This window comes from Arvicanthis niloticus, chromosome 7, assembly GCF_011762505.2.
Source record: "Arvicanthis niloticus isolate mArvNil1 chromosome 7, mArvNil1.pat.X, whole genome shotgun sequence".
In the NCBI taxonomy this organism is placed as follows: domain Eukaryota; kingdom Metazoa; phylum Chordata; class Mammalia; order Rodentia; family Muridae; genus Arvicanthis; species Arvicanthis niloticus.
In genome coordinates, this window is record NC_047664.1 from 19,542,364 (window position 1) to 19,565,327 (window position 22,964).

A 22,964-nucleotide genomic window follows, 5' to 3' on the forward strand; every position below is an offset into this window, starting at 1 on the left:
CTTTATTCAGTTCAGGACACCAGTGTATGAGATTGTGTCACACATCTGGGCTAAATCATTCTCATTGCAGTCCCTTTGGAAACCCTCTCACATACATGCTAAGGACTGTGTTTCCTAGGTGATCCCAAATCCAAGCAAGCTGACCATGGAAATCAGCTACCACAGGCTGTCATCAATAATGAACTTCTCATCTTGGGTCCCAGTGGCACAACTGGCATCTTTGCCACTGACACTTTTGCACACTTAGACATTATCAATGGTTTCTTCAACTAGATCATAGGCACAGCCTCCCTCATTGTGTGTGTTTGCTGGCCACTGGAGACCACTTACAACAACCCTGTCCCCCATGGCCTGGACACTGGTCCCTACTTTTGAGTCTCTCTTGCTGGATAGGACTCAGAGGTCTCTAAGAGCACTAGGCTCTAGTGACAGGTGCTCATCACCTCGGTACTTCCAGGCCTCATTTCTTCCTTTGCTATCTCATAGTCAACTGTAGTCTTGAACAGTCCCCACCCTCTTCAAACAGGTGACCATGAAGCTGACCCATATGAAGCAGAAGGACTGCATTTGAGTGGGTGGCTGCCATCTCCCACCTCCCTTCTCCCTGGAGCATCTGCTGACTACTCAGGGACCACTACCTAGAACTCCCTATGAATCCTCAAGCAGCTTAAAAACTTCCTGTCTGCCTTACATTATGTTCAGACACAAACACACACACTCCACACCCAGCAACTAACTCTCTGCCTCCCTCTGAGGCTGGAGAGATGGTTCAGTTACTAAGAATACATACTGCTACTGCAAAGGACTCAGGTTCCTACAGAAAGGGTTATCTTCATCTGAAATTCGAGTTCAAGAGGATATAAAGAGTCCTCAATGCAATGCAAGCAAACACTCAAAAACATAAAACTAAAATAAATCTTTTTAAAAAAAATCCTCAAGTTAATGATTTGTAGAATGCAAAAAGTACTTTTAAAAATCTTTTACAAAACAATTATGATCAAACCTTGCAAGTCCAGGAATTTTTACTATTTTCCACTTGATCTTCACTTGAATCATCAGAATCTGGATAAAGATCGCTGTAACTTCCCTGTGAGAAAGGGAAAAATATAAATAAGGGAGGCTATCAGGAGAAAAACTTAGAATGAACTAATAGTATGATTTGGAATTTGGGAGAGTAAAGTCTTTAATGACCACACGGGGTCTGTCATTACCGTTGACTCTCTTCTTAGTCTTCTGTTAGGTTTTCCTAGGGCTTCAATAATTTCAAGAGCATATAACAACTTATGAGCACTCTTAATTTTGAGAAGTTCCTTCCAATTAAGTCCATCATTGCTCTTAAATTACAAAAAGAAAAAACAGGTTTAGCAAGACAACTTACTAGATAATTCTTTAACGTTTTAAAATTCATAAAAATGAATACTAACATGAGACACAAATACTGCACACTTTAAAAACATCAAAATATAAGACAACAAGGATCAGAAATGGTACTGGCAGCATGTTTAAAGCATAAACCATTCATTAGATATTGTTAAACTAAAAAATTTTATCAAAAAGGCACAGAAAAAAAAGAATTAAATTAGAAAATTGCTGTTTCTGCTATCAGTATATGAACTAACGTTTGAATATGTAGCTTTGAAATGTTTGTACAAAAGTGATCACTAATCACATTCTAGAGCCAATCCTTTTTCAAGGGGAGAAGGGACAGGAGGATGACAGTATGATGATATGATCTAACAACAGCCTCTAGCCTCCTTAGAATCTATGCATCTATGCACACAAACACTGCCTGTGAGGGTACAAAGCCTGTGGCTCACCTGCTCATCTGAGATGTTCTGGAATGCCATCAGCATGTTTGGACAAGTAGGAAGAAGCATCAGCAACTCCCAGACACGCCTTGAAAGATTTTCTGCATGAAGATGAAGCTCTTCACATTTTAAACTCTACATAAAATAAGAACACTATTTTATCAAGCTAGATCAAAAGAAAAAAAATTAACTTCAATTTTAAAAACTGTTTTTGCCAAAATTTCTTACCCTTTTAAAAAAGTCTGAAAATTTAATACTACTTTTCTCAGGGTAAATGTATTCAAGAAAATGAATAAACTAGGCAGAAGTAGCAATTTTTCTACTTCTCACCATCATTTTCCTCTTTTTGTTTTGTTTTTGTTTGTTTTATGTGTGAGGGCTCGGCTGCATATAAACCTGCGTGCCAGACGAGGACAAGCACCAGACCCCTGTATAGACGGCCCGGAGCTGCCATGTGGTCCCTGGGAGCAGCCAGTGCTCCTAATTGCTCTGCTATCTCTCCAGCCCCTCAACATTTTTTATATTGGCTGATCATTGTTCTCAAGCAAGTTTTGAAATAGAAGTTTAACCATTTGTTTCATAATTTTCACATCTCTTATTTCTTCTTTGCAGATTACCATTCTATATACAACAAAAACTCACTAAATTAAATTCTGACCTATTTGTGAAAAAATTAAAGGAAAGCACAAACTTTAATGAACCTGATTTTTGCCATTATCGTTTGATAAAACTTAAGGTGAATAAAGTGAGCAAATAAAACAAAGACTAGAAAAAGGATGTTTTCAAAAGCACAATTAAAAAGCAAGTTTTTACCCACTGCTCAAGTAAGGCAGCAATGCAGAAGAAAAGTTACACCAAAAAGATAAAACCTACTGTCCTGGTATTTTTCATAGAGTATTAGTAAATTTATTATTGTACAGCTACTAATATAACCATAATTCTCAGTGTTAATAAAATGCACTGAATACCAAGACATACCCTGTAAGTAATAACGAAGATCTAACGACAATCGCTTTACTAAGCTGGTTTAAAGTGGCCCTTCTGTATATGTGGTGTTTGGTTCTGGGATCTATAAGCACATGATCATCTATGTTTACATAAATTCATTATATAAAAAGTATGGCAAAGCTTTGCAAGCTATGGTGTATACCTATATACTTCCAGCATCCAGGGAGCTGAAGGAGGAAGAATTTTAGTTTAAGGTCAAGTTGGGTTACCTAGTAATATCCTGTCTAAAGGTGTGGGGCAGATGTTGGGGAGAGAATACTATGCACAAAGATAAAGAGTTAAAGGTCAGCTTCAGCTACATACTGAATTTGAGAGCAGCCTGGTCCACATGAGATCCAGTATCAAAAATCTAAGAACCAGCGAAAAATGTCTTAGCAGATAACATGCCTGAAGACCTGAGTTCCAACTTAATGTTTGTTGGAAATTTTCATTCATTCACTGAAACTGATAATGGGGAGAATATAAATATGGCAACTGTATGGACTAATTTTGAAAACAAGAGAATTTTAGAACTGGGAATCTACAGCAAACTTTCCTTTTCACAGTCCTGATGAAGAAACTAAGGCAATCCCAGAGTGATTCTTCTGAATCTGTGGGTAGAATGTGACTGATCATAATCAAACTGAATCCAGAACCAGTGAGATAATTCAGTAGGTAAAAGGTGCTTACCACCAAGGACAATGACTTGAGTTTCATCCCCAGGACCTACATGATGGAAACAGAGAACCAACTCTTGCAAACTGTTCTCTGACCTCCACATTTGTACTATGATAGATGAATGCAACACACAGAGACAGACAGACAGACACACACACACACACACACACAAACACACACTCAAAAAAGTTGAGTCCACTTTCTTCACAACCATTTCTTTTAAAGGTTGATGAAAGAGGAAGGGAAAGCTAGAGGTGGTGAGATGACCAGGCTGGTAACACCTGCTGTGGCCGGTACAAAGGCACATGCCAACAAGCCTAATGATTTGAATTAGAACCCAAGGACATACATTATACATGGTAGGACAGAACTGATTCCCACAGGATGTCCTCTGATCTTTGTGAATATAGTAAGCACAGAAACAGACACAAACAAATAAATGTATTAAAAAATTATTTAAAATACATAGGAAGACTTTGTTCTAAATATAAAAATGGATTTGAAGAAAAATCCCCAAAATTATGCAACTAGGATTCTGTTATAAATTAAAAGGACCAACAATATAAGACAGGATGAGTGTAGCCTAAAGCAGATAAAAAACATTTTATTGATAGAACAAATATTTCCTGGGAGATTGTTAGTGGTAAGTATACTCTCTGTGACTGATGTTGTGAATTACTAGTTGATCAAGTCTAGTGTGGCCCTAATGAAGTAAAAGTACAGGACTGCTGCTATCTTATATAGTGGAGAATTCCTCCAGTCTGCTGTCTCCAGCACACCCTTCATAGCATCACTTAAGCATTGTTATGAACTAGCCAGAGACAGACCTCAGATTCTTGCCAAAATTTTTGTTCCTTTCTGTTTTCTTTCAATAAATATTGTATAGAAAGAAGGCCAGGTGTGGTAACCCATGCCTTTAATCCCAGAATTTGCACTCAGGATCTCTGAGTTCAAGGTCAGCATGATCTACATACTGTATTTCTAGGACAATAGGTATAGCCAGAGAAAGAAACACTATCTCCAAAAGAAAGAAAACAAACAAAATAGCCATATATAACAAGAAAGCCATTTTTTGACAATCTTAAAAAACATGACTATTTGTATTAAAAAACAGCTTTAGTAATATACAACCCGAAGAGGCCACCTCCTACAACCAGGCAGGAATCCCAGTGGATCAATAGGGACACCAAACCTTACTCACAAAACTTTCAACCCAAAATTTGTCCAGTCTTCAAGAAATCCAAGTAATGGGGATAAAGCAGAGACTGAGGGAATGACTAACCAATAACCAACCTAACTTGAGAGCAATCCCATGGGCAAGCACCAATCCCTGACCAATCACTGTGTGAGGCTCCATACATCAGAAAACAGAAAGAGAAGCAGAAACCCACAGCCAAACAGGGGAAGGAGCCAGGGGACTCTTATAGAAGAGCTGGGTGAAGGACTGAAGGTCCCAAAGGGGATAGAAACTACATAGAAAGACCAACAGAGTCAACTAACCTGAACCCTCAGGGCTCTCAGAAACTGAACCACCAACCAAAGAGCATACAAAGACTGGACCTAGGCTTCCATGCACATATGTAGCAGACATGCAGCTTATTGTTTACATGGGTCCTGAACAACTGGAATGGGGGCTATCCCATAAGCTGACTATGGGATATGTTCTTCTAGCTGGGCTGCTGTGTTTGGCCTCAGTGGGAAAGGTTGGGCCTAGCTCCACAGAAACTTGTTGTAGCAAAGGGAGGCCTCCACCCTCTCAGAAGAGAAGGAGAGGAGATGGGGGAAAAGGATTCTGTGAGAGGGTGTTGGGGGGGCAGTGATCAGGATGTAACATGAATAACTTTAATTAATTTTAAAAAGGAATATGAACAATAAAGACCTTAAGATAGTCATTATTGTGGGCAGTGGTGGCGCACACCTTTAACCCCAGCACTTGGGAGGCAGAGGCAGGTGGATTTCTGAGTTCAAGGCCAGCCTGGTCTACAGAGTGACTTCCAGGACAGCCAGGGCTACACAGAGAAACCCTGTCTCAAAAAACAAAAAACAAAACAAAACAAAACAAAAGATAGTCATTATCAAGGCCATTGGACTAAAAACAAACTATAAACAGGCACAGTGTGGAAAGTGCTATAGTTTCACTGTTCAGTAGAAAAGGTAGGAGGAGACTGAGCTGGGAGGCCAGCCTAAGGTACAAAATAGGAAGTGAGAAAGCAGAGAAACATACGGATTTAAGTTGTTTCCTTGACATCTTCAACTGATAACCTTCAAACATGTATTCTCATTTAAAATGGAATCAAACTAATTCCTCAAGCCAGAAACTATATACCATTCTTATACCCTCCTCCTTAAAGAATCACTTTGTCATCTTTTAAATCTGCCACAAAGTAATTGTGTTTCTAACTCTATCACATTTGTCTACCACTGCCACGCTATTCTAGAGCATTTTCAATTCTTACCTGGACAAGTGTGTTAAGTTCTTATGACCTCTGGAACTTGCCAAGCAAGCATGCTTCATTTAAAACAAAACCTAGAGGGTCTATGCTTCTGCCTCTACTTTGGTTAACATGGGAAGAAACCTTACAGTCCTCCACTCTCCCATCCCCGTCCATTAGTTCTAACCCTGTTTGAGTAAGTGCTTCTAAGAAATGACTTCCAAGTAAGACTGCTAATCCTCAGCTGGGATTGCCACAGGCTGAGATGTGAAGCTGTGCCTCAAAACCAACCACCAGCAAGTAAGCAGGTGAGCAAGACTGAGACTGAGACAGCTACTAGACGTGCAACATGACACCTGAAACAGCACTTGGAAGGCTCTGACAGGAGGGCTCCAAGTTCAATTTCAGACAAGTCAGACTGTTATCAAAACAAACCATCTACAGCAATGATAAAACAGGAGACTGTTACATGGAGATCATTTCCAGTCCTTCCTTATTCCTCTAATTCAGATTTTGGATGGTCTCACAGAAATCATCCCAAACCAAGTAACATGCACGTGGGTTTCTTTCACTTGGGTTCCCCTAATTAACTGAATGGTAGTTTTGGACTTAAAACATATTTTATCTGAAAATTATTTACTTGTAAGGCATGTAAGGCTACCTCCCACAACTGACTCAATAAAGTCTAAAATTGATTATTTTGTAAACAATACTTTTATTACAGTATGCCTAGGTCATATTAAGCTTAAATATATTAACTTGTTGATAACCAACAAACAAGTGAATCCTGAGCAAACAAAATAATAAGTGCCCCCCCCCCCAAAAAAAAACCATATTTAGGCTGGGCAGTAGTGGCACATGCCCTATATCCCAGCACTTGAGTGGCAGAGGCAGAGGATCTCTCTGTGAATTCTAGGACTGCCAGGGCTACAGAGAAACAACAAACAAACAAACAAACAAAAACTTAAACAAATAAAAAGGTTCCTAGGCTTCACTGTCGGAGATTAGAAAATTGTTTCTTAATATCTCAATAAAAATAAAATCTATGGGCAAGAAATCTGAGCATTACCTCACTGTCATTGACTGCCACTTTTCCTGAGGGTGGTTTAAATGAAGCAAGCATTTCTAATAAATCAAAGAGAGTAGTTAAATGAGGTTCTTGTAACAGCAAAAGCATTGGAATGTTGTCCTTTTGAGGTGGTGGGAGGCAAGATGCAGGCAGTTGAACACCTTCTCCTTTTCTTTCTCTTCTTGGTGCACCCAAAGATACAAATACCATCTGAGTGAGTGAGAAAGAGAGAGAGAGAGAGAGAGAGAGAGAAACAAAGAGACACAGACAGACAGACAGACAGACAGACAGACAGACAGACAGACAGACAGGGGGAATAAAAGAAATAGGAAAAAATACATTAATTATTTTTAATTAAAAAAAAAAAACAATAAAATTGAGGTATAATATAACTCCATTTATAATTTTAATGCACAGTATTTAGAACTATTTATCCAGACTTCAATTATTAATTTTCAGGAAAACATAAATAAAACTCAAACTATAATTTATGTATGTACCTGCATATCTTTAAAACCAAGTTCATGAAGTGCTTTTTCATCATAGTCTGTTGTTAATTCATGTCCAGACGAGATCATCCTGACAGGCCCCATGAGGCCACCTTGAAAACAACAGAAAAGGGAAATAAACTTTTAACGCCATTTGCTAACAATGATACAACAGAGCAAAACATTCACTGTTCATTAAACTTAAATGTGTCACTTGTGAGAAGCAGAGATAAGAGTACTTGCTCCCTAAGTGGTTTTTATTGTCTTAAATTACCTAGGTTCAAGATACAAGTTATCTTTTTACCACTAGTATAATTAGAGCAATCCCTGTATTTTCTTAACAATAAGTTAGATTGTTACAATAGACAGCAAGAATCTTCTCAGAACTCTTGCGTTTTTCTCAGTATATGCAGAGAACTCAAATGCAGAAAGCTTAATGTATTTAGCTGCACACATACACACACCACTCAGTATTTCAACTGAGAATCCCCCTAATTTTGAACATGAACAAAACATAACAAATATTATAAATTAAAAACCAATCTGTTATATAGAGAAAAAAAATTACACTCTTTAAGACTATCAGAATATTCAATAACCAATAATTAAAAGACCAATGAGTTTCTTCAATAAATTTAGCACAGGTAATTTTAAGAATGCCTCAGAGTCTGTTGCAGCTTACTTATCTATCCTGACTTGCATTCCCACCACCTCCCCCTACTTCACATCTGTGCTTCAGCTACCAGGCTCCAGGCTTTTCTTGTTTTGAGACAGCATTTCACAAAGTAGGCGAGGTTACACTACAGCTCTCTATGTAGACAAGGCTAACCTTGAAATCAGAGATAATTCTACCTCTTCCTCCCAAGTAATTGGATAAAAGTGTGTGCTGCCCTGCTCAGCTCCTAGTTCTTTCTGTAAAAGGTGTTGCCCCACCTAAAGAAATAAAATGTCTGCTCCAGGAGTTCACAGAGCACATAACTTGATCTTCCTCAAGGCACTCAAAATGAGAGCTTCTGTCTAAATATGAATGTCAGAGGACCCATCTCATTATTATCCCTTCAGTTTATGTTATTTTTCCTTAAAGAAAGTCTTTCCTCAACAAAATACAAAAATTAAAATTCAGTTTCAACCGGGCACATTTCTTTTTCTTATACTTACTGATAGATTTCAGACACTAAAACATAGTAGACACTGAAAATAATTACTATATAGTCAATAACTGAATAATAATAATAATAATGCTTAATTGGGAAATAAAACAGAATTGTTTGTGGGGAGCCGACAGAAGGCGGCTATCATCCTTGCAGCCATCTTGAGCCATATACCCTGACAAGAGACTTGATTACAATCGCCTACAACAGCTGAGCACACTCTGATAACATCTTGCTTTAGATACCCAGGATCTTCCCTTGGGTGTGTGAGACTTAAAAAGATGTGTGACTTAAGGGCGTGACTTAGAGATCAGATTTAGAGACCAGACCTAAGGGGCATGACTTAAAGGTGTGACATAGAAGTGAGACATAAAAGGCGAGAGGCAGACAGAAGAAATTATTATTAGGTATTAGGCACTTGGCACTTGGAGGAAGAACTTGGAATTAGACAGTAGGCACTTGAGACTCGAGACAGGCAACAATTATTAGACACTTGCACTAGGAAGAAGTAACTTGAAACTGGGAAAGAGACTAGCAACTTAGAACTAGGACTGGGAACTAGGGACTTGAAGAGAAGAAGAGAGACTGAAGAATAAACGGGATTGAATCACACTCTATCTGGTCTCCATTCTTCCAGTCCGTCCTCTCTCTCTCTTGCTGAACCCTGACCTGCAGGACTGGAGCAGCAGCCTGGGGCAGTGTGGGCTCTAACAATTTAGCCCCCAAGGCTTCTGGCAGTGCAGGTTCCAACATTGATAGAGCTGTCCCCGACATTTTTGGCCCCCAAACGTGGAGCAGAGCGGCTCTCAACATTTTTGGCTCCCAACATGGGGCAGCTTGGGCAGCAACAATTGTTAAATGGTATCATTTACTCAAACTTTCGTGTTGGCTTTTGCTTTGTTTTAAAGTTGAGTAAGTTAAATAGGATCTCACTATGAAGCCAAGGTTTATGGGATCATAACCATGTGCCACCATACACACACACAGCTGGCATGGTTTAATTTTATCTGGTGTGAATAAGTGACTGCTGGATCACAATTCACACAGTTCAGAGATCAAACCATGAGCCTTTCTCATGTAAAAGGGAAATTCTACCCTTGGGCAAACACCAATCTTGAATTTTATAAAGATAGAAACTCAATTTCAAGAGTATAAAGCAAGTATTTTCAAGAGTAATGAGTAAAACAGGACACTTTCTTTACATAATGGCACACAACATTTCTATTTTGATTGTGGTAACAAGGCTGGGGAATAACTCAGGACCTTGCACAATCTAGGCAAGTGCTATTCCAAACCATCTATAGCTACAACCCCAATAACAATACATAAAAGCTGTCAATATCTTTTCCAGTTATATCAAGAAAATTCAATACAGGAAAACATTCATTTCTAACCCTAAGATTGAATCTGGGAATTTTCTTTGCTAGAGTATAAATATCATATTGTTAAACTAATATGTAACCTTTGCTAGGTTTCAAAGGTTTCTTTTGAAAGACGCAGGCATCCTGGGTATTGAACTAGGATCTCAGGTGCACAAAACAAGTTCTTTAACACCGAGCTAGAGCCTTTTTTTAAGGCCATTTTTTAGCCTAAGAATTGCTTAACAATTCTGGCAAGATTTCTGGCCTTAAAAGAAAAATTATTATGCCAAACTTGGTAGCTCATACCTATAGCCCTAGCACTTATGAGACTGAGACAGAAACTGCTCCAAGTTTTGAGTTTGACAGTAATATACAGACTATTAAGCAGGAAAAAAAAATTAAGACCCCTTTAAAATATTTTGATGCAAAAAGAAATAAATCTTTAACAAAACTGTTAGGATATGGGGTCAGTATATAAAAGGTGCTTACGTAAGCATGACATTCTGAGTTCAATACCTGAAACAAACACAGTTGAAAGTGAGAACAGATTTTTCACAAGTTGTCCTCTGACTTCCATAAGCATGCTGTTGTATGACCCCCCCCCCAACAGAATATATACTCGTAGATAGGCCTAATAAAATTATTTTAAAATAACTTTAAAGCCAGGTAATATGGAGAACACCTTTAATCCCATCTCTCAGGAAGCAGAGGTAGGTGGATCTCTCTAAGTCTGAGGCCAGCCTGGTCTACACAGTGAATACCAAGCTATATAATGAGATTCTGTTAAACAAACAAACCATAATACAAAAAAAAAAAAAAAAAAAAAAAAAAAACTAATTCGTATGCTGTATCCAGACCCGTAAGAAATATCCAGAGTAACAATCCAAAAGGGAAGCCAGTACAGACAGACAGACAGATGATAAACAGACAAAACTTATTTCTAGAAAGCCTGAAAAAATACTGTAAAAAACAAACAAACGATGTCTGCAAACAACACCTAAAGCCACTGCTACACTAACACTTAACTAACATTAATAAAACCAAGGATCAGGGGAAGTAGCTACTGAGGCCATGAAAGGTCCACAATTGCTGTGATGTCCTAAATGTCTGTGCTCCCAAAAATGTTACTGAAATTTATTTTTTCATGCAATACTGTTTGGAGGTTTAATTATGAGAAAACAGTTTAGGACATCAAGGCAAGACCATTACAAATGCATTAGTATCTATACAAAGGTCTAGAAGAAACAGTAGGTTTCGTTTTCTTTGACCTTCTACTTTCTGCAATGTTAAAGAATAACATTCAATGCATTGTACTGAAAGGAGAAAGCAGCCCTCACCAGATTCTGATCTTATACATTATACCCTGATCTTATGTTTGCAGGCCAGTGAAAAAGAGATTTAGTTTGCTTATACTCTGTCTGGCTAGGTGTAGTGGGACACATGTATAATCCTAAAACTTTAGAAGCACTGGCAGAATTCCTGAGAATCTTGAGTACAGTTTGGTGATATACAGTGTAGTCTAGGTCAACCTGGATTCCACAGTAAAAATCAAGATTTCAAAATTAAAATAAACAAATAAAAACCCACCACAAACAACAAAACACTCTACCATTTAAACAAATGTTAGAGCACCACAAGATGGAATAAGACAATTGTTATACAACAAAGCCTAAAACTGTACTAAACATGTTAAGTGATAGACTTACCAGGAAACTCTCCCTTTCTGCTGCTTTGACCAAATTCCTGAAGCTGAGCTTGTTGATTTATTTGTTCTTTCTGTAAATTTTCATACCAATGAGTTACTTCAGCCCTAAGATCTGCTACCTGGTCACTGGGATACATTTCAATAGTCATCTGAAATATGAGATATACCCAATTGAACATCACAAATAATTGCACCCAAACAAACCATCAAAGATTTGAAAGAAGAAATGTTACCAAATTTAGAAATTAAACCTTATAAATACCTTGTCAGGAAGGCCAGCAGGCTGACATACAACCCTTAGAGGCAAAGATTGTTTGTCACTCAGTGCTTTCAAATGACTACTAATACCAGTGCCCTCAATCTGCCACTGTCTCAGATGATATGCAAACCTACAAGAACACACAGAAAGAACATTTTGAAAATTTTAATGTTACAGAAGTTTTTAATATTTTACAAAATGGAAAAGTCCATAAGTTATACAAATTTTAGATTCATCATGGTAACTTGAACTTAAAAAAAAAAAAAAACAGCTAAGAATTCATAATTAGAACAAACTCCCAAAAAATTCCTGAAGGAAAAAAATCCCATTATAAAAACAATTATTTAAAAGGTAGAGAGAGAAGCAGGAGGAAAGTAAAACAGATCAACAATAATCAAATAATGTAATACCAAGTTATCACTTTTATATTCAAAAGAAGAAAAGACTGTAAGAAATACTCTCAGATAAAAACATATACACATACATACATACACACATACACTCATTCTATAAAAATATTTTTCAAATGTGGAAATATATTCATATTACATAAATCAGTTTCACATAATGAGATTGGATTCACCTAAGAATGCAAAAACAAACTGGATTAACACACTAATTTTAGTGTGCTAGAGTGATGTTGCTCTTCCAGACAAACCAGGACTCAGTTCCCAGCACCCATGGGGAGGCTGGTAGACAACCAGTGCTCCAGTTCCAGTAGTTCTGACAGCCTCTTATGACCTTCTTGGACCTTGGCATGTACCTGGTACACATATATGTACACATGTAAGCAAAATGCTCATACATATTTAAAAAAAAAAAAGCATTCTTTGTTGTTTTGTTTTGTTTTTCAAGACAGGGTTTCTCTGTGTAGCCCTGGCTGTCCTGGAACTCACTCTGTAGACCAGGTTGGCCTTCGAACTCAGAAATCTGCCTGCCTCTGCCCACCAAGTGCTGGGATTAAAGGCTTGCGCCACCACTTCCAGCAAAAAAAAAAAAAAAAAAAAAAAAAAAAAGACATTCTTGGTTTTTGGGGTTTTTTATTGATTTTTTTTTTTTTAAATGTGCATTGGTGTTTCACCTGTATGTTTGTCTGTGTGAGGTGTCAGATCCCCTGGAATTGGAGTTACAGGCAGTTGTGAGCTGCCATGTAGGTGCTGGGAATTGAACCTGGGTCCTCTGAAAGATTAGCCATCGCTCCAGCCCCTAAATATGTTCTTAAAAGGACTCTCCTGCACCCCCAAAAGGCAGCTAGCATGACACATACTAAATACTTTTCCCTGATTCTTTTGCAGTTGTGAAAGACAAGAGATAGGTTCCTAAATTTTAGATAGAGAGAGCGAAAGAGGGAGGGAAGGAGGGAAGGGGAGAGAGAGAAAGAGAGAGAGAGAGAGAGAGACAGAGACAGAGACAGAGACACTAACCAGGCATTCTGAAATAAAGAGATAGAAATTATATCCTACAAGTGAAACAATACCCAGGTCTATGACTTGAGCAAGAATGCCTTTTACAAGCGTATTTTCAATTTTTAGTCTTCCATCTTGGTTCCACTGATATTTTGAGCTCAATTATTTATATTGTTCTTGAAGACAATCCACAGGCAATCTTAACACACCCTAAAGTGTGTACCAGCATCCATTCAAAGCTAATACAACCTCCACCCCCCCCCCCAGGTATGATAACAAAACAACAGGAAGGAAGGAAGGAAGGAAGGGAGGGAGGGAGGGAGGGAGGGAGGGAGGGAGGGAGGGAGGGAGGGAGGGGAAGGGAGGGAAAAGTTTCCAGATATTGCCTACTGCTCCTGAGAAAAAAAAACAACTTTTGAATAACAATCACTGAGGTTAAACCATTTAAGATATTACTGTTACTCACTGTTATACTAATGTTATTTCAAACTTTTTAGTCTACATATGTTGCATAATTTCAATCTGTAACACTAAGTGCATTTAATGCTTCATATACAAGGATACAAGATAAGATCTGCTGGCGTTAACAACTTTTAGGCTATTGCGCTTGATTTTTTATTCAATTTATACAATTCATATTTTACTAGTTCTCACAGAAGTTTACATAACTTAGTAGCAATATTAACCTTAGCATGAAATAAACCAAGATACAGATGAAAGACAGCACATATCTCCACAATAGGCCAAAACTAGTATCCGTAAGATGGAAAGCTGGGCTTAAATACCAGAAACTCAGGAAGAGTATTACCAAACCTTTGGAAACAAAAACCAAATACTGGTAAAATTACAATGTACAAGACCTAAGGATGTGTGTCTTTCACAGCACAGAACAATTTTACAAATAATTTAGTGTATTTTCAATGGCAAGTATGTCAGACAGGAAACAGATTACAAAGACTTTTGTTTCCCATGATATCTTAGTGTACTGTTTGAGTTATACAAGTTTGTTTGACTTTTTAATTAATTTGAATGAATTAAGTAAATTTCTACAAACTATAATCATGTTATAATATAAGAATGTTGCACTACATGTGTTTCAAACCATGTAAACATGTTATAAGGATATGAAGGGTTATCTTGCTTACTCAGCATTTACTTATAGTTCAATAAAATGTCAAAAATATAAACTGTGTGTGATTTAATAAATATCAAACTAAGATCTGAAGTTGAAAGAGGATATAATTTTAACAAATTTTCAACACAGTTCTTAGTACTTTTACAATTATACTCATTGTTAAATGACTTTTAACAAACAGAATTTTGTAATTAAAACTATCTACTCACCTTTCATTTCAGTTGATATATTCATAAATGTTAATTTGCTTTATTTCTGTATTACACAGGGTATGTCTAAATTAATTATACAGATATTCATTAACACAGAAATTTTTGGTCATGTTTCCATGGTAAATGGAAATTCAAAATTAAAATACTCTCTCCTAGTCCAGAAAGAAAAAAAAAAAAAAAAAACAGCAAATGAAACAAATGATTCAACTTGATAAAATATGAAAGTTTATATGATGTTGCTGTGGAGAGTTGTAGTGTGACTTGTTGACTTGTTTCAGTGTTGATGTTCCTGCCTTTTCAGTCATAATTAACAGCTCAGGAGATATGAAATTCTGTCGAATCTTATTCATGCATAACTGCCGAGACCCTAAAGATTTTAAACCCTTTTTATTTATGAGAAAATTATATTGCCTATTCAATGGCAAAATGACACTTTAAGTTTCTACAACAACTATTTCAATTACTATCCACTTGGTTTGGGTAAAATGCTTCCAACGTGCCCATAATACCTTTTCAAATACATTCAGACATGTCAACAATATGAATACTGAAATTCATTCATACAGTATACTGTAACAAAATTACCTTCTCCTAAATGCTTCCAGATGTGTCTTCAGCATAAGCAATCCTCTTTCTATAACTGTGAGACTTGAGTGTGATTCTTGTTCAAGACTGCTAGAAGCTATCATAAGACTTTCCATGCACTTACTAATAAATTCTTGCTCCTTTTCCAAACCCGTTTTACCTGAAACCCAGATATATATGTTCATTATACTTTTACATCTTTATTTATCTGTATTCAAGAAAATGAACCAAATTGAAGCTTAATCTCATCGCCTCGCATAAAAAAGAACTTATTAGAACTGCAATCAGTAGTACATGCCTGTTAGTTCAGCACTCAGGAAACTTAAGCAGGATTGAAAATTCTAAGCCAATTTGGGATACACAGCAAGACTAAGTTTCAGAAAAAGAAATACAAGTTGGGAACGGCTCAGCAATTAAGACTACTGGCGGCTCGTCCAGAAGATTCAGGTTCAATTCCCAGGACCCACATGAACCATTTGTAGTAACAGCAGTTCCAGGAAATCTGATGCCCTCTTCTGGCCTCTATGGCACTGTACACATATGGCACATATATATACATGCACACAAACACTTAAAACATATCAAAATAGTTTTAAAGAAAATAATTCAAAGAGAACTCTTAAGATTTCATTAAAATTAAATTTTAATTTTTAAACAATATTTCAAATGACTTACCATTAATATAGTAGGAGTTAATATACTGAATAGCTGCTCGACTAACGTCACCTGACTGTGCTCTTAATGCAATGCCCCAAAATTGGTCCATACCACACAGCTAAGAAATAAAGAGCAAACAGTTTATAAATTTTGGTTTTTATTTTTAAATGATGACAGATTATTACTAGATTAAAATATCAAACATGGAATTACACACTAAATTTAATATTTTATAAAGTATTAAGAGGGCAATTTATAGTATATGAACATTAATGAAATTATAATAAACAAAAGCTTACTAATTTCCTCAGTTAATAAAGAACTTTTAAAGCCAATGGTATTTATTTATAAAGCAGGAAAACAATATAACATACAGTATGAAAACTTCAATTATATAAAATATGTCACAAAAGAATGATTTAGTATAATGCTTCAGTGCTTTTTCATTGAAGGTAAATTGATTAAGCTACCAATTTCATAGAGTCGCAAATAATTTAGTGGACACAGTAAACAAATTATTGTTCAAATTAGTGATGTTAACTATGAGATAATGAAAGAAATGGTTCTGCTAAAGGCTGCATAAAAATAACTAAAGTGGAAGTTCTCAAAATACGGACAGAGACATAGTCTTCCAGTGAATGACCTAACATAACAGCCTGAGTGAATATCAGCTACCAGAACAAGTTATTAATTAGGTAAATAAAAACTATCTAATTACATTAAAGGTAGTAAATTTAAACTTACTAATACTGGTTTTAAGAAAAAAACAACCCTAACAAAACAATCCTCAACATCACAATAAAAACAAAACCAACAGTAGACAGAAAAACAAATATTACAATCAAGCAAATTATTACTGTTTGAGACAGTATCTCATGTTGTCTCACTATATAGCGAAGGATTAACCAAAATTCCTGATCCTCCAGTTTCCACCTTCCAAATCCTGAAATTAGAGGTGTGTACCACTTTGCCTGCTTGATTTACATAATTATGGTACTGAAATCTAGGAATTAGTGCTTGCTGGGAGACAATTCTACCAACTATATCACCAGCTCTAAAATTATTCCTTATACCATAGAAAGTATTATTTATTTTCTCCTGATATGAAGCAACTATAAAAATAAAGTTACTAATTGACAAGAAGAATGTGCAACAAAAAATACTTTTGAGTAAAAGTTTATATTAGAAGTGTATAATGACAATCATCCAATTACATTACAGCCATGCAATTTGGAAAAGAAGCACATAAGACTACAAATTTATTGGAGGACACACTCATTTAATCATAATGAATGATTTATATGAGAAGAAAATTCACCATGTATTATTTATTAGTATATACTGCTATAAAGAGAACAAATAAGTAATTTCAGACAAGAATTTACATTATTAGGCTAGAACAAAGAAGTAATTTCAGGCAGGAATCTAAATTTTAGTCTAGAACAAGGAAGTAGGCTTCAGACATGAAAATGACTTTGGGCTAGGACAGGGAAGTAGGCGCAGATATTTTGGTCATCCTGATAAGCCCCTAGGAACAGTGATCATGAGAATGATCACTCAAGGGCCTTTGTTTATTGCCTTGTTTGTTCCTTGACTATTGGTGTTTATTGTCTTGCTTGTTCCTTGACTATTTGCATCTATTGTATTGCTAGTCCCTCAACCTAGAACTGACCTTAATACCTGCATGTAATTAAAATGGTATAAAAGCAAAAAGGAGAAGGGGGGATGGGATGGAGGTTTCTAGGGAGGGAAATGGGGATGACAGCTGAAATGTAAATAAATAAAATACCCAATAAAAAAACAATGTACTCATAAAAAGTGAAAAGGAATTTCAAATAAAGATTATATTTTTCTGTTCCTGAAAAGAAAAGCAAACAAAGAAGAAAAGAAAGAAAAGCTAAAAACAGCTATAACAGATAGCATGTGGATTTCAGAGCCAGTGAAATGGCTCAGTACAAAAAAAAAAAAAAAAAAAAAAAAAAAAAAGAGTCTGCTGGTAAATCTGGTGAACTGACTGAGATTCCCCAGGATGTGGTGGAAGAAGCAGATTGACTCCTCTAAGTACTCTCTCTGACTTCCACATGAACAAAAGAGTGCACACATGCAGATTAAGTAAATAATTTCACACAAATTAAGTCTTTCATAAAATATATGGCTATCTTTTCCAAGATCTGCAAGGAGAAAAACAGACTAGGCATCTCTTCTTCTAAACAAAGCACAGAATGTATAACAAGGCTTTCTTGAAGCTAAACCACAGTTCTCTTTGGAAATTAAAAAAAGAAAGAGAAAGGGGATGGGGGAGGGAGGAACACCAAAATTGCTTTCAAAGTTAATATGAAGTTCTAAAGCTTGAAATAAAATTCAACTTCATAGTAAAGCCAAAGTTTATAGAAAGATAACTTGGTAATCTAATTTCAAGTCAAGAAAATTGATCTGATAAGTCTAAAGTATAAGTCTAAGCATTACCTCAGAGTTTGAGCCACCGTCATAGGCACTGGTAGCCAATCGAGCCAAATTACAAAGATGCTGAAACAGGTTTAAGCCAGTCATGCTAATTGTTTCAGGTTTAAGCTGGGGCATCTTAAGGAAAAAAAATGTTAACAATATTTATTAGAGATAAGATTATTAACTTTACTAAAGACAATGCAGAATTAAAATTACCAAATTAGATTTGGCTAGACTAAAAATATTTGAATAATTTAACATGCAAAGCCTGAACAGATGTATGCTTCAATTAAAAGTACCTGCCTGATGTGTGCTTCAATTTTCAATATATATATATATACACACACAAATGTTTCATATACATATATGACTAATTTTTGATATATGAATTTCAATATATACATACATATGAATACTGAAAACTGAATATATATATACATATAACCAAACCAGGGGAAGTAAATACAAGCAATTTGTTATCTATTAAATACCTTGGCTATATATATTTATGAAATAATCAAGTTAAATATAGTTTGCACTGAAGGGAACAATGCATGATAAATGGCATTATATTTGTGCCTTACCTAAAACTCATTTGTATATACTCTGACACAGAGATACTGAATTTGCAGAGAATGTTCCCAATCAACAACAAAAACATTAAGAAAACGGAAAGAGCCAGGAGGTGGTGGCACATGTTTTTAATCCCAGCACTTGGGAACGCAAAGACAGGCAGATCTCCAAGAGTTCAAGATTGACCTGGTCTACAGACTGAGTTCCAGGTCAGCCAAGGCTGCTACACAGAAAACAAGCAAACAAAAGGAGCATTTAAAAATGGGAGGGGCCCGGGCAGTGGTGGCACACGCCTTTAATCCCAGCACTTGGGAGGCAGAGGCAGGCGGATTTCTGAGTTCAAGGCCAGCCTGGTCTACAGAGTGAGTTCCAGGACAGCCAGGGCTGCACAGAGAAACCCTGTCTCAAAAAACCTAAATAAATAATAAAAATAAAAATGGGAGACGAAAAAAACCCTTATTTTTGAGACAGTCCCCTGTAGCCCAAGCTGACTTCCAACTTGCTACATGCTGGACACTTGAATGCCTGATCCTCTTCCCTCTACATCTCAAATGCTGAGATTATAAATATGTACTGTCACACCCAACACACGCCTTATTATCACTCATGTTTATGCTACAGTTTATAAAATAAATGACTACCTACAGCATCTGACTTTGATGAAGAGAAACACATATTGTTACTGTCGCCACTAGACTTCCTAAAAGGTCTTTCCTAACAGGTGACATATGTGTGTGTTAGCTTATATTTGGGCAGAAGACACCTGAAGACAAAACGAAATTACAGCAATTTAACTCAAGAAAACTCACAGACATGGGTCTTATATTTGTTGTTATGGGCACACATTTCACAACTGGACTACCATTTTTTAAATTAACATTAATAATAACTGCCATACTTAAATATTATTCTAATTACTCCAAATTCTTGAATAAAAGATTATATTTGTAAATAAAGCTAAACTTACATTTAGTTAACAATAAAATAAAACATGACAGGAAAATCTGAATTGGAAAACTTATATAAGGGTATTTGTCCAATTTTTTTTTTTTTTTTTTTTTAAATCTATTTATTTTATATATGTGAGTACATTGTAGTTCTCTTCAGACACACCAGAAGAGGGCACCAGATCTCATTATAGATGGTTGTGAGCCACCATGTGGTTGCTGGGAATTGAACTCAGGACCTCTGGAAGAACAGTCAAGTGCTCTTAACCACTGAGCCACCTCTCCAGCCCCGGTATTTGTCCAATTTAAAAACTATGTTAAATGAGAGAAAGACAAGAACTCATATTTGAAGAGATTAAAATATATAGGCAAATATGCAATTACCTTCTCTAGGAAAAGATGTTTATAGGTCTCCATTCCCATTGCATGTTGATCTTTACTTCGAACTTGATTTAAAAACCAATGAAGTGCATCATCATAGCACTCAGAATCTTCTACTAAACAATGCCATAAAATGTCGACTTGCTCTAAACTTAACCCTAAACAGAAATAATATATTTTGTACATTATTAATTTAGGAGGTGAGGAGTGTGAAACAGGACCTTGCTAAACAGCTCACTCTGGTCTTGTACCTCACCTGCCTGCACCTACCAAATAACACAATACTGGTCTGACATGGAGACACAGACAGGAAGTGAGAATGTCAACAGAATTATGGCTCCTCCTCCATGTTAAGAGAGCCATCATGAAGATTTGGCCCTCATTCTTAAATCTATGACATTGATCTGTACTTGGGGGAAAAAAAAGAGAAAATATCTATGAAGCAGCTTAAATTACCTGAAATATAATTGGAGTGTCCAAATACCACCTATGAACCCAAGCAATTTTCTAAAAAATTAACCTAAAGTACAATGTTTGTGACTATTTTTAAATAAAATTACAGGATTCCACAAAATAGTGATAAAATATGTAGTTACCCTAAGATGGTATTTTCTCTTGAAAGCAGTGAAGCCACAAAGGCAATTTATTATTGTCATTTTTATATTTTAATAATGTCCTCAAAAATATTAACAGTTCATGCTCATTCAAGGACTGGTGTAAAAATACTTAAAACTTATTATAAAAATCCATGGGAATTTTATTGAAATATCTATCAAAAATGTTTTAATTAAATGTCTAATGCCAGCATGTAGATAGGTTAATGTGCTTGCCACCAAGCCTGACAACTGGACTAATTTCATGTATTTTTAACATGCACATGCTCATACAAACATAGAAACAAATATAAGAGAAACTCCAATCTTACTGAAGTGATCAGGGGATCCCAGCGTTGAAAACACACAGGTCAGGAACTGAAGTCGAACTTGAACTTCGGCACTATGGCTGTACCTACAAAAACCATCAAAGAATTAACATAAGACCTCATTCTTTCTCCTTTTGTGTATGTTTAAATCAGGGTCTCCATGCTGTAGATGAAGGATGGCCTCAACTCACCCTGGCAAACACTGGACTAGGTAACCACACCTAACAAAATGTGCTATCTTAGAAGATATTTAATATTCCTAATCATAACATGCACTAAAAATGCAAACATCCCATACCGTTCATAAGGCCTCATTGTCTTAATTATACAACTGGATGCACTAAGCAGGTTCGTGAAAATTTCCAGACTATAATAAAACATACTTTCAAATTAGTAGTTTTAAGCCTTAAAAAAAAATTTTTATACATTTATTTTATGAACATAAATGTTTTGCCTGTAGCAACAAAATTTTTTTTTTTTTGGTTTTTTTTTTGGTTTTTCGAGACAGGGTTTCTCTGTGTAGTCCTGGCTGTCCTGGAACTCACTCTGTAGACCAGGCTAGCCTCGAACTCAGAAATCCACCTGCCTCTGCCTCCCAAATGCTGAGATTAAAGGCGTGCGCCACCACCGTCCGGCTGTGGCAACAAAATTAGAAGAGGCCACCAGATCCCCCAAACCTGGAAATACAGATGTTTATAAGCCACCACGAATCTTAACCATTAAGCCATCTCTCTAGCCCTCTAGTTTTTTAAGTATGTAAATAAAAAACTCAAAAAAGAATGAGAAATTGTCAGTAATCAAAAGAATTTACATTTTAAAATTATATTACAGGTAACACATAAAAGTTAACAAATGAAGAGGACATGTTCACCTGTAACTTACATGTTATTATCACTATCCATGTAGCTATTAGGTTTTATATAACGTAAGAAACACAGTATAAACTAGTTTATAACAAATATCCTATAAAAAGCCAGTGCTCCAACAAATGTTATTTCAAACCTAAATAATTAACTAAACAAAGCTTAATAGTAATATAAGAGTTGCTGTGAGCCTGGTTCACTAAGTAAGGACAGGCAAGATGCAGCAGCTTCTAGAGTATCCTGGTGTCATGGTTGGATCCGCAGAGATCTACCACCGGAGAAATCAGATTTAATAAGGCTTACAAGATTACGTTTTAGTTGTTGCATCCAGAGATTGAGTTACCATTGTTTCTGAACCAAGTTTGTGTGATGTTTTTCTTCTCGAATCGATCTGACAGAGCTCAAGAGAGAAATGTACAGTGGCTAAGCCTGGGTTTGCATGATGTGCCCCACAAAGGCCATTGGGGTTTGAAGCACAGGGGTGGCATGGTAATGACTGGCCAGTGGGAACTTAACAAGCTGGGTGGTAAGATTCTGGAGCTCTGAAGCTCTGGTCAATGTTGAGCTTAGAGTGGGAACATGGTAGCAGAACTGGGTTTATTTTTTAATACTTCCCACTACGTGTGTGTGCACCACATGCGCAGTTCTAAGAGCTCGGATGACAATACAGGGCACAGTCATCAATCAAGTTCCTCCCGAGTTTTTAGACAGAGTCTCTTATGTTGGACAGATGGCTCAATGGATTCAATTACCAGCAAGCACACAGCAGCTCACATCTGTCTGTAACTCCAGGTTCAGAGAATCCTATGGCCACTCTTCTGGCTTTCTGCAGCCAATAGGTATGAACATAAAAAAGCAAATCACATTGGTGGACTTGAAAGCAAAACAATCATACATATA

At 36.4% G+C, this 22,964-nt stretch overlaps 1 protein-coding gene across 7 annotated transcripts in view; it reads right to left on the reverse strand.

Moving 5' to 3' along the window:
* Usp34 (ubiquitin specific peptidase 34) overlaps positions 1-22,964 on the reverse strand; it is a 180,158-nt gene that overhangs the window by 84,070 nt on the left and 73,124 nt on the right. For 5 of the 7 annotated variants that reach the window (XM_076938022.1, XM_076938021.1, XM_076938018.1 and 2 more), the window contains 13 exons: positions 21,205-21,287; positions 20,283-20,437; positions 18,400-18,513; positions 15,952-16,051; positions 15,277-15,436; positions 11,942-12,068; positions 11,681-11,828; positions 7,475-7,575; positions 6,975-7,184; positions 3,486-3,521; positions 1,818-1,943; positions 1,212-1,334; positions 1,004-1,087 (listed from right to left, as the gene is read on the reverse strand). In XM_076938022.1, coding sequence (XP_076794137.1) covers positions 1,004-1,087; positions 1,212-1,334; positions 1,818-1,943; positions 3,486-3,521; positions 6,975-7,184; positions 7,475-7,575; positions 11,681-11,828; positions 11,942-12,068; positions 15,277-15,436; positions 15,952-16,051; positions 18,400-18,513; positions 20,283-20,437; positions 21,205-21,287 — 1,567 coding nt within the window. The remainder of the gene's footprint in view (positions 1-1,003; positions 1,088-1,211; positions 1,335-1,817; positions 1,944-3,485; positions 3,522-6,974; positions 7,185-7,474; positions 7,576-11,680; positions 11,829-11,941; positions 12,069-15,276; positions 15,437-15,951; positions 16,052-18,399; positions 18,514-20,282; positions 20,438-21,204; positions 21,288-22,964) is intronic. The other 2 variants (XM_034508486.2, XM_076938019.1) reach the window with 1 other exon arrangement.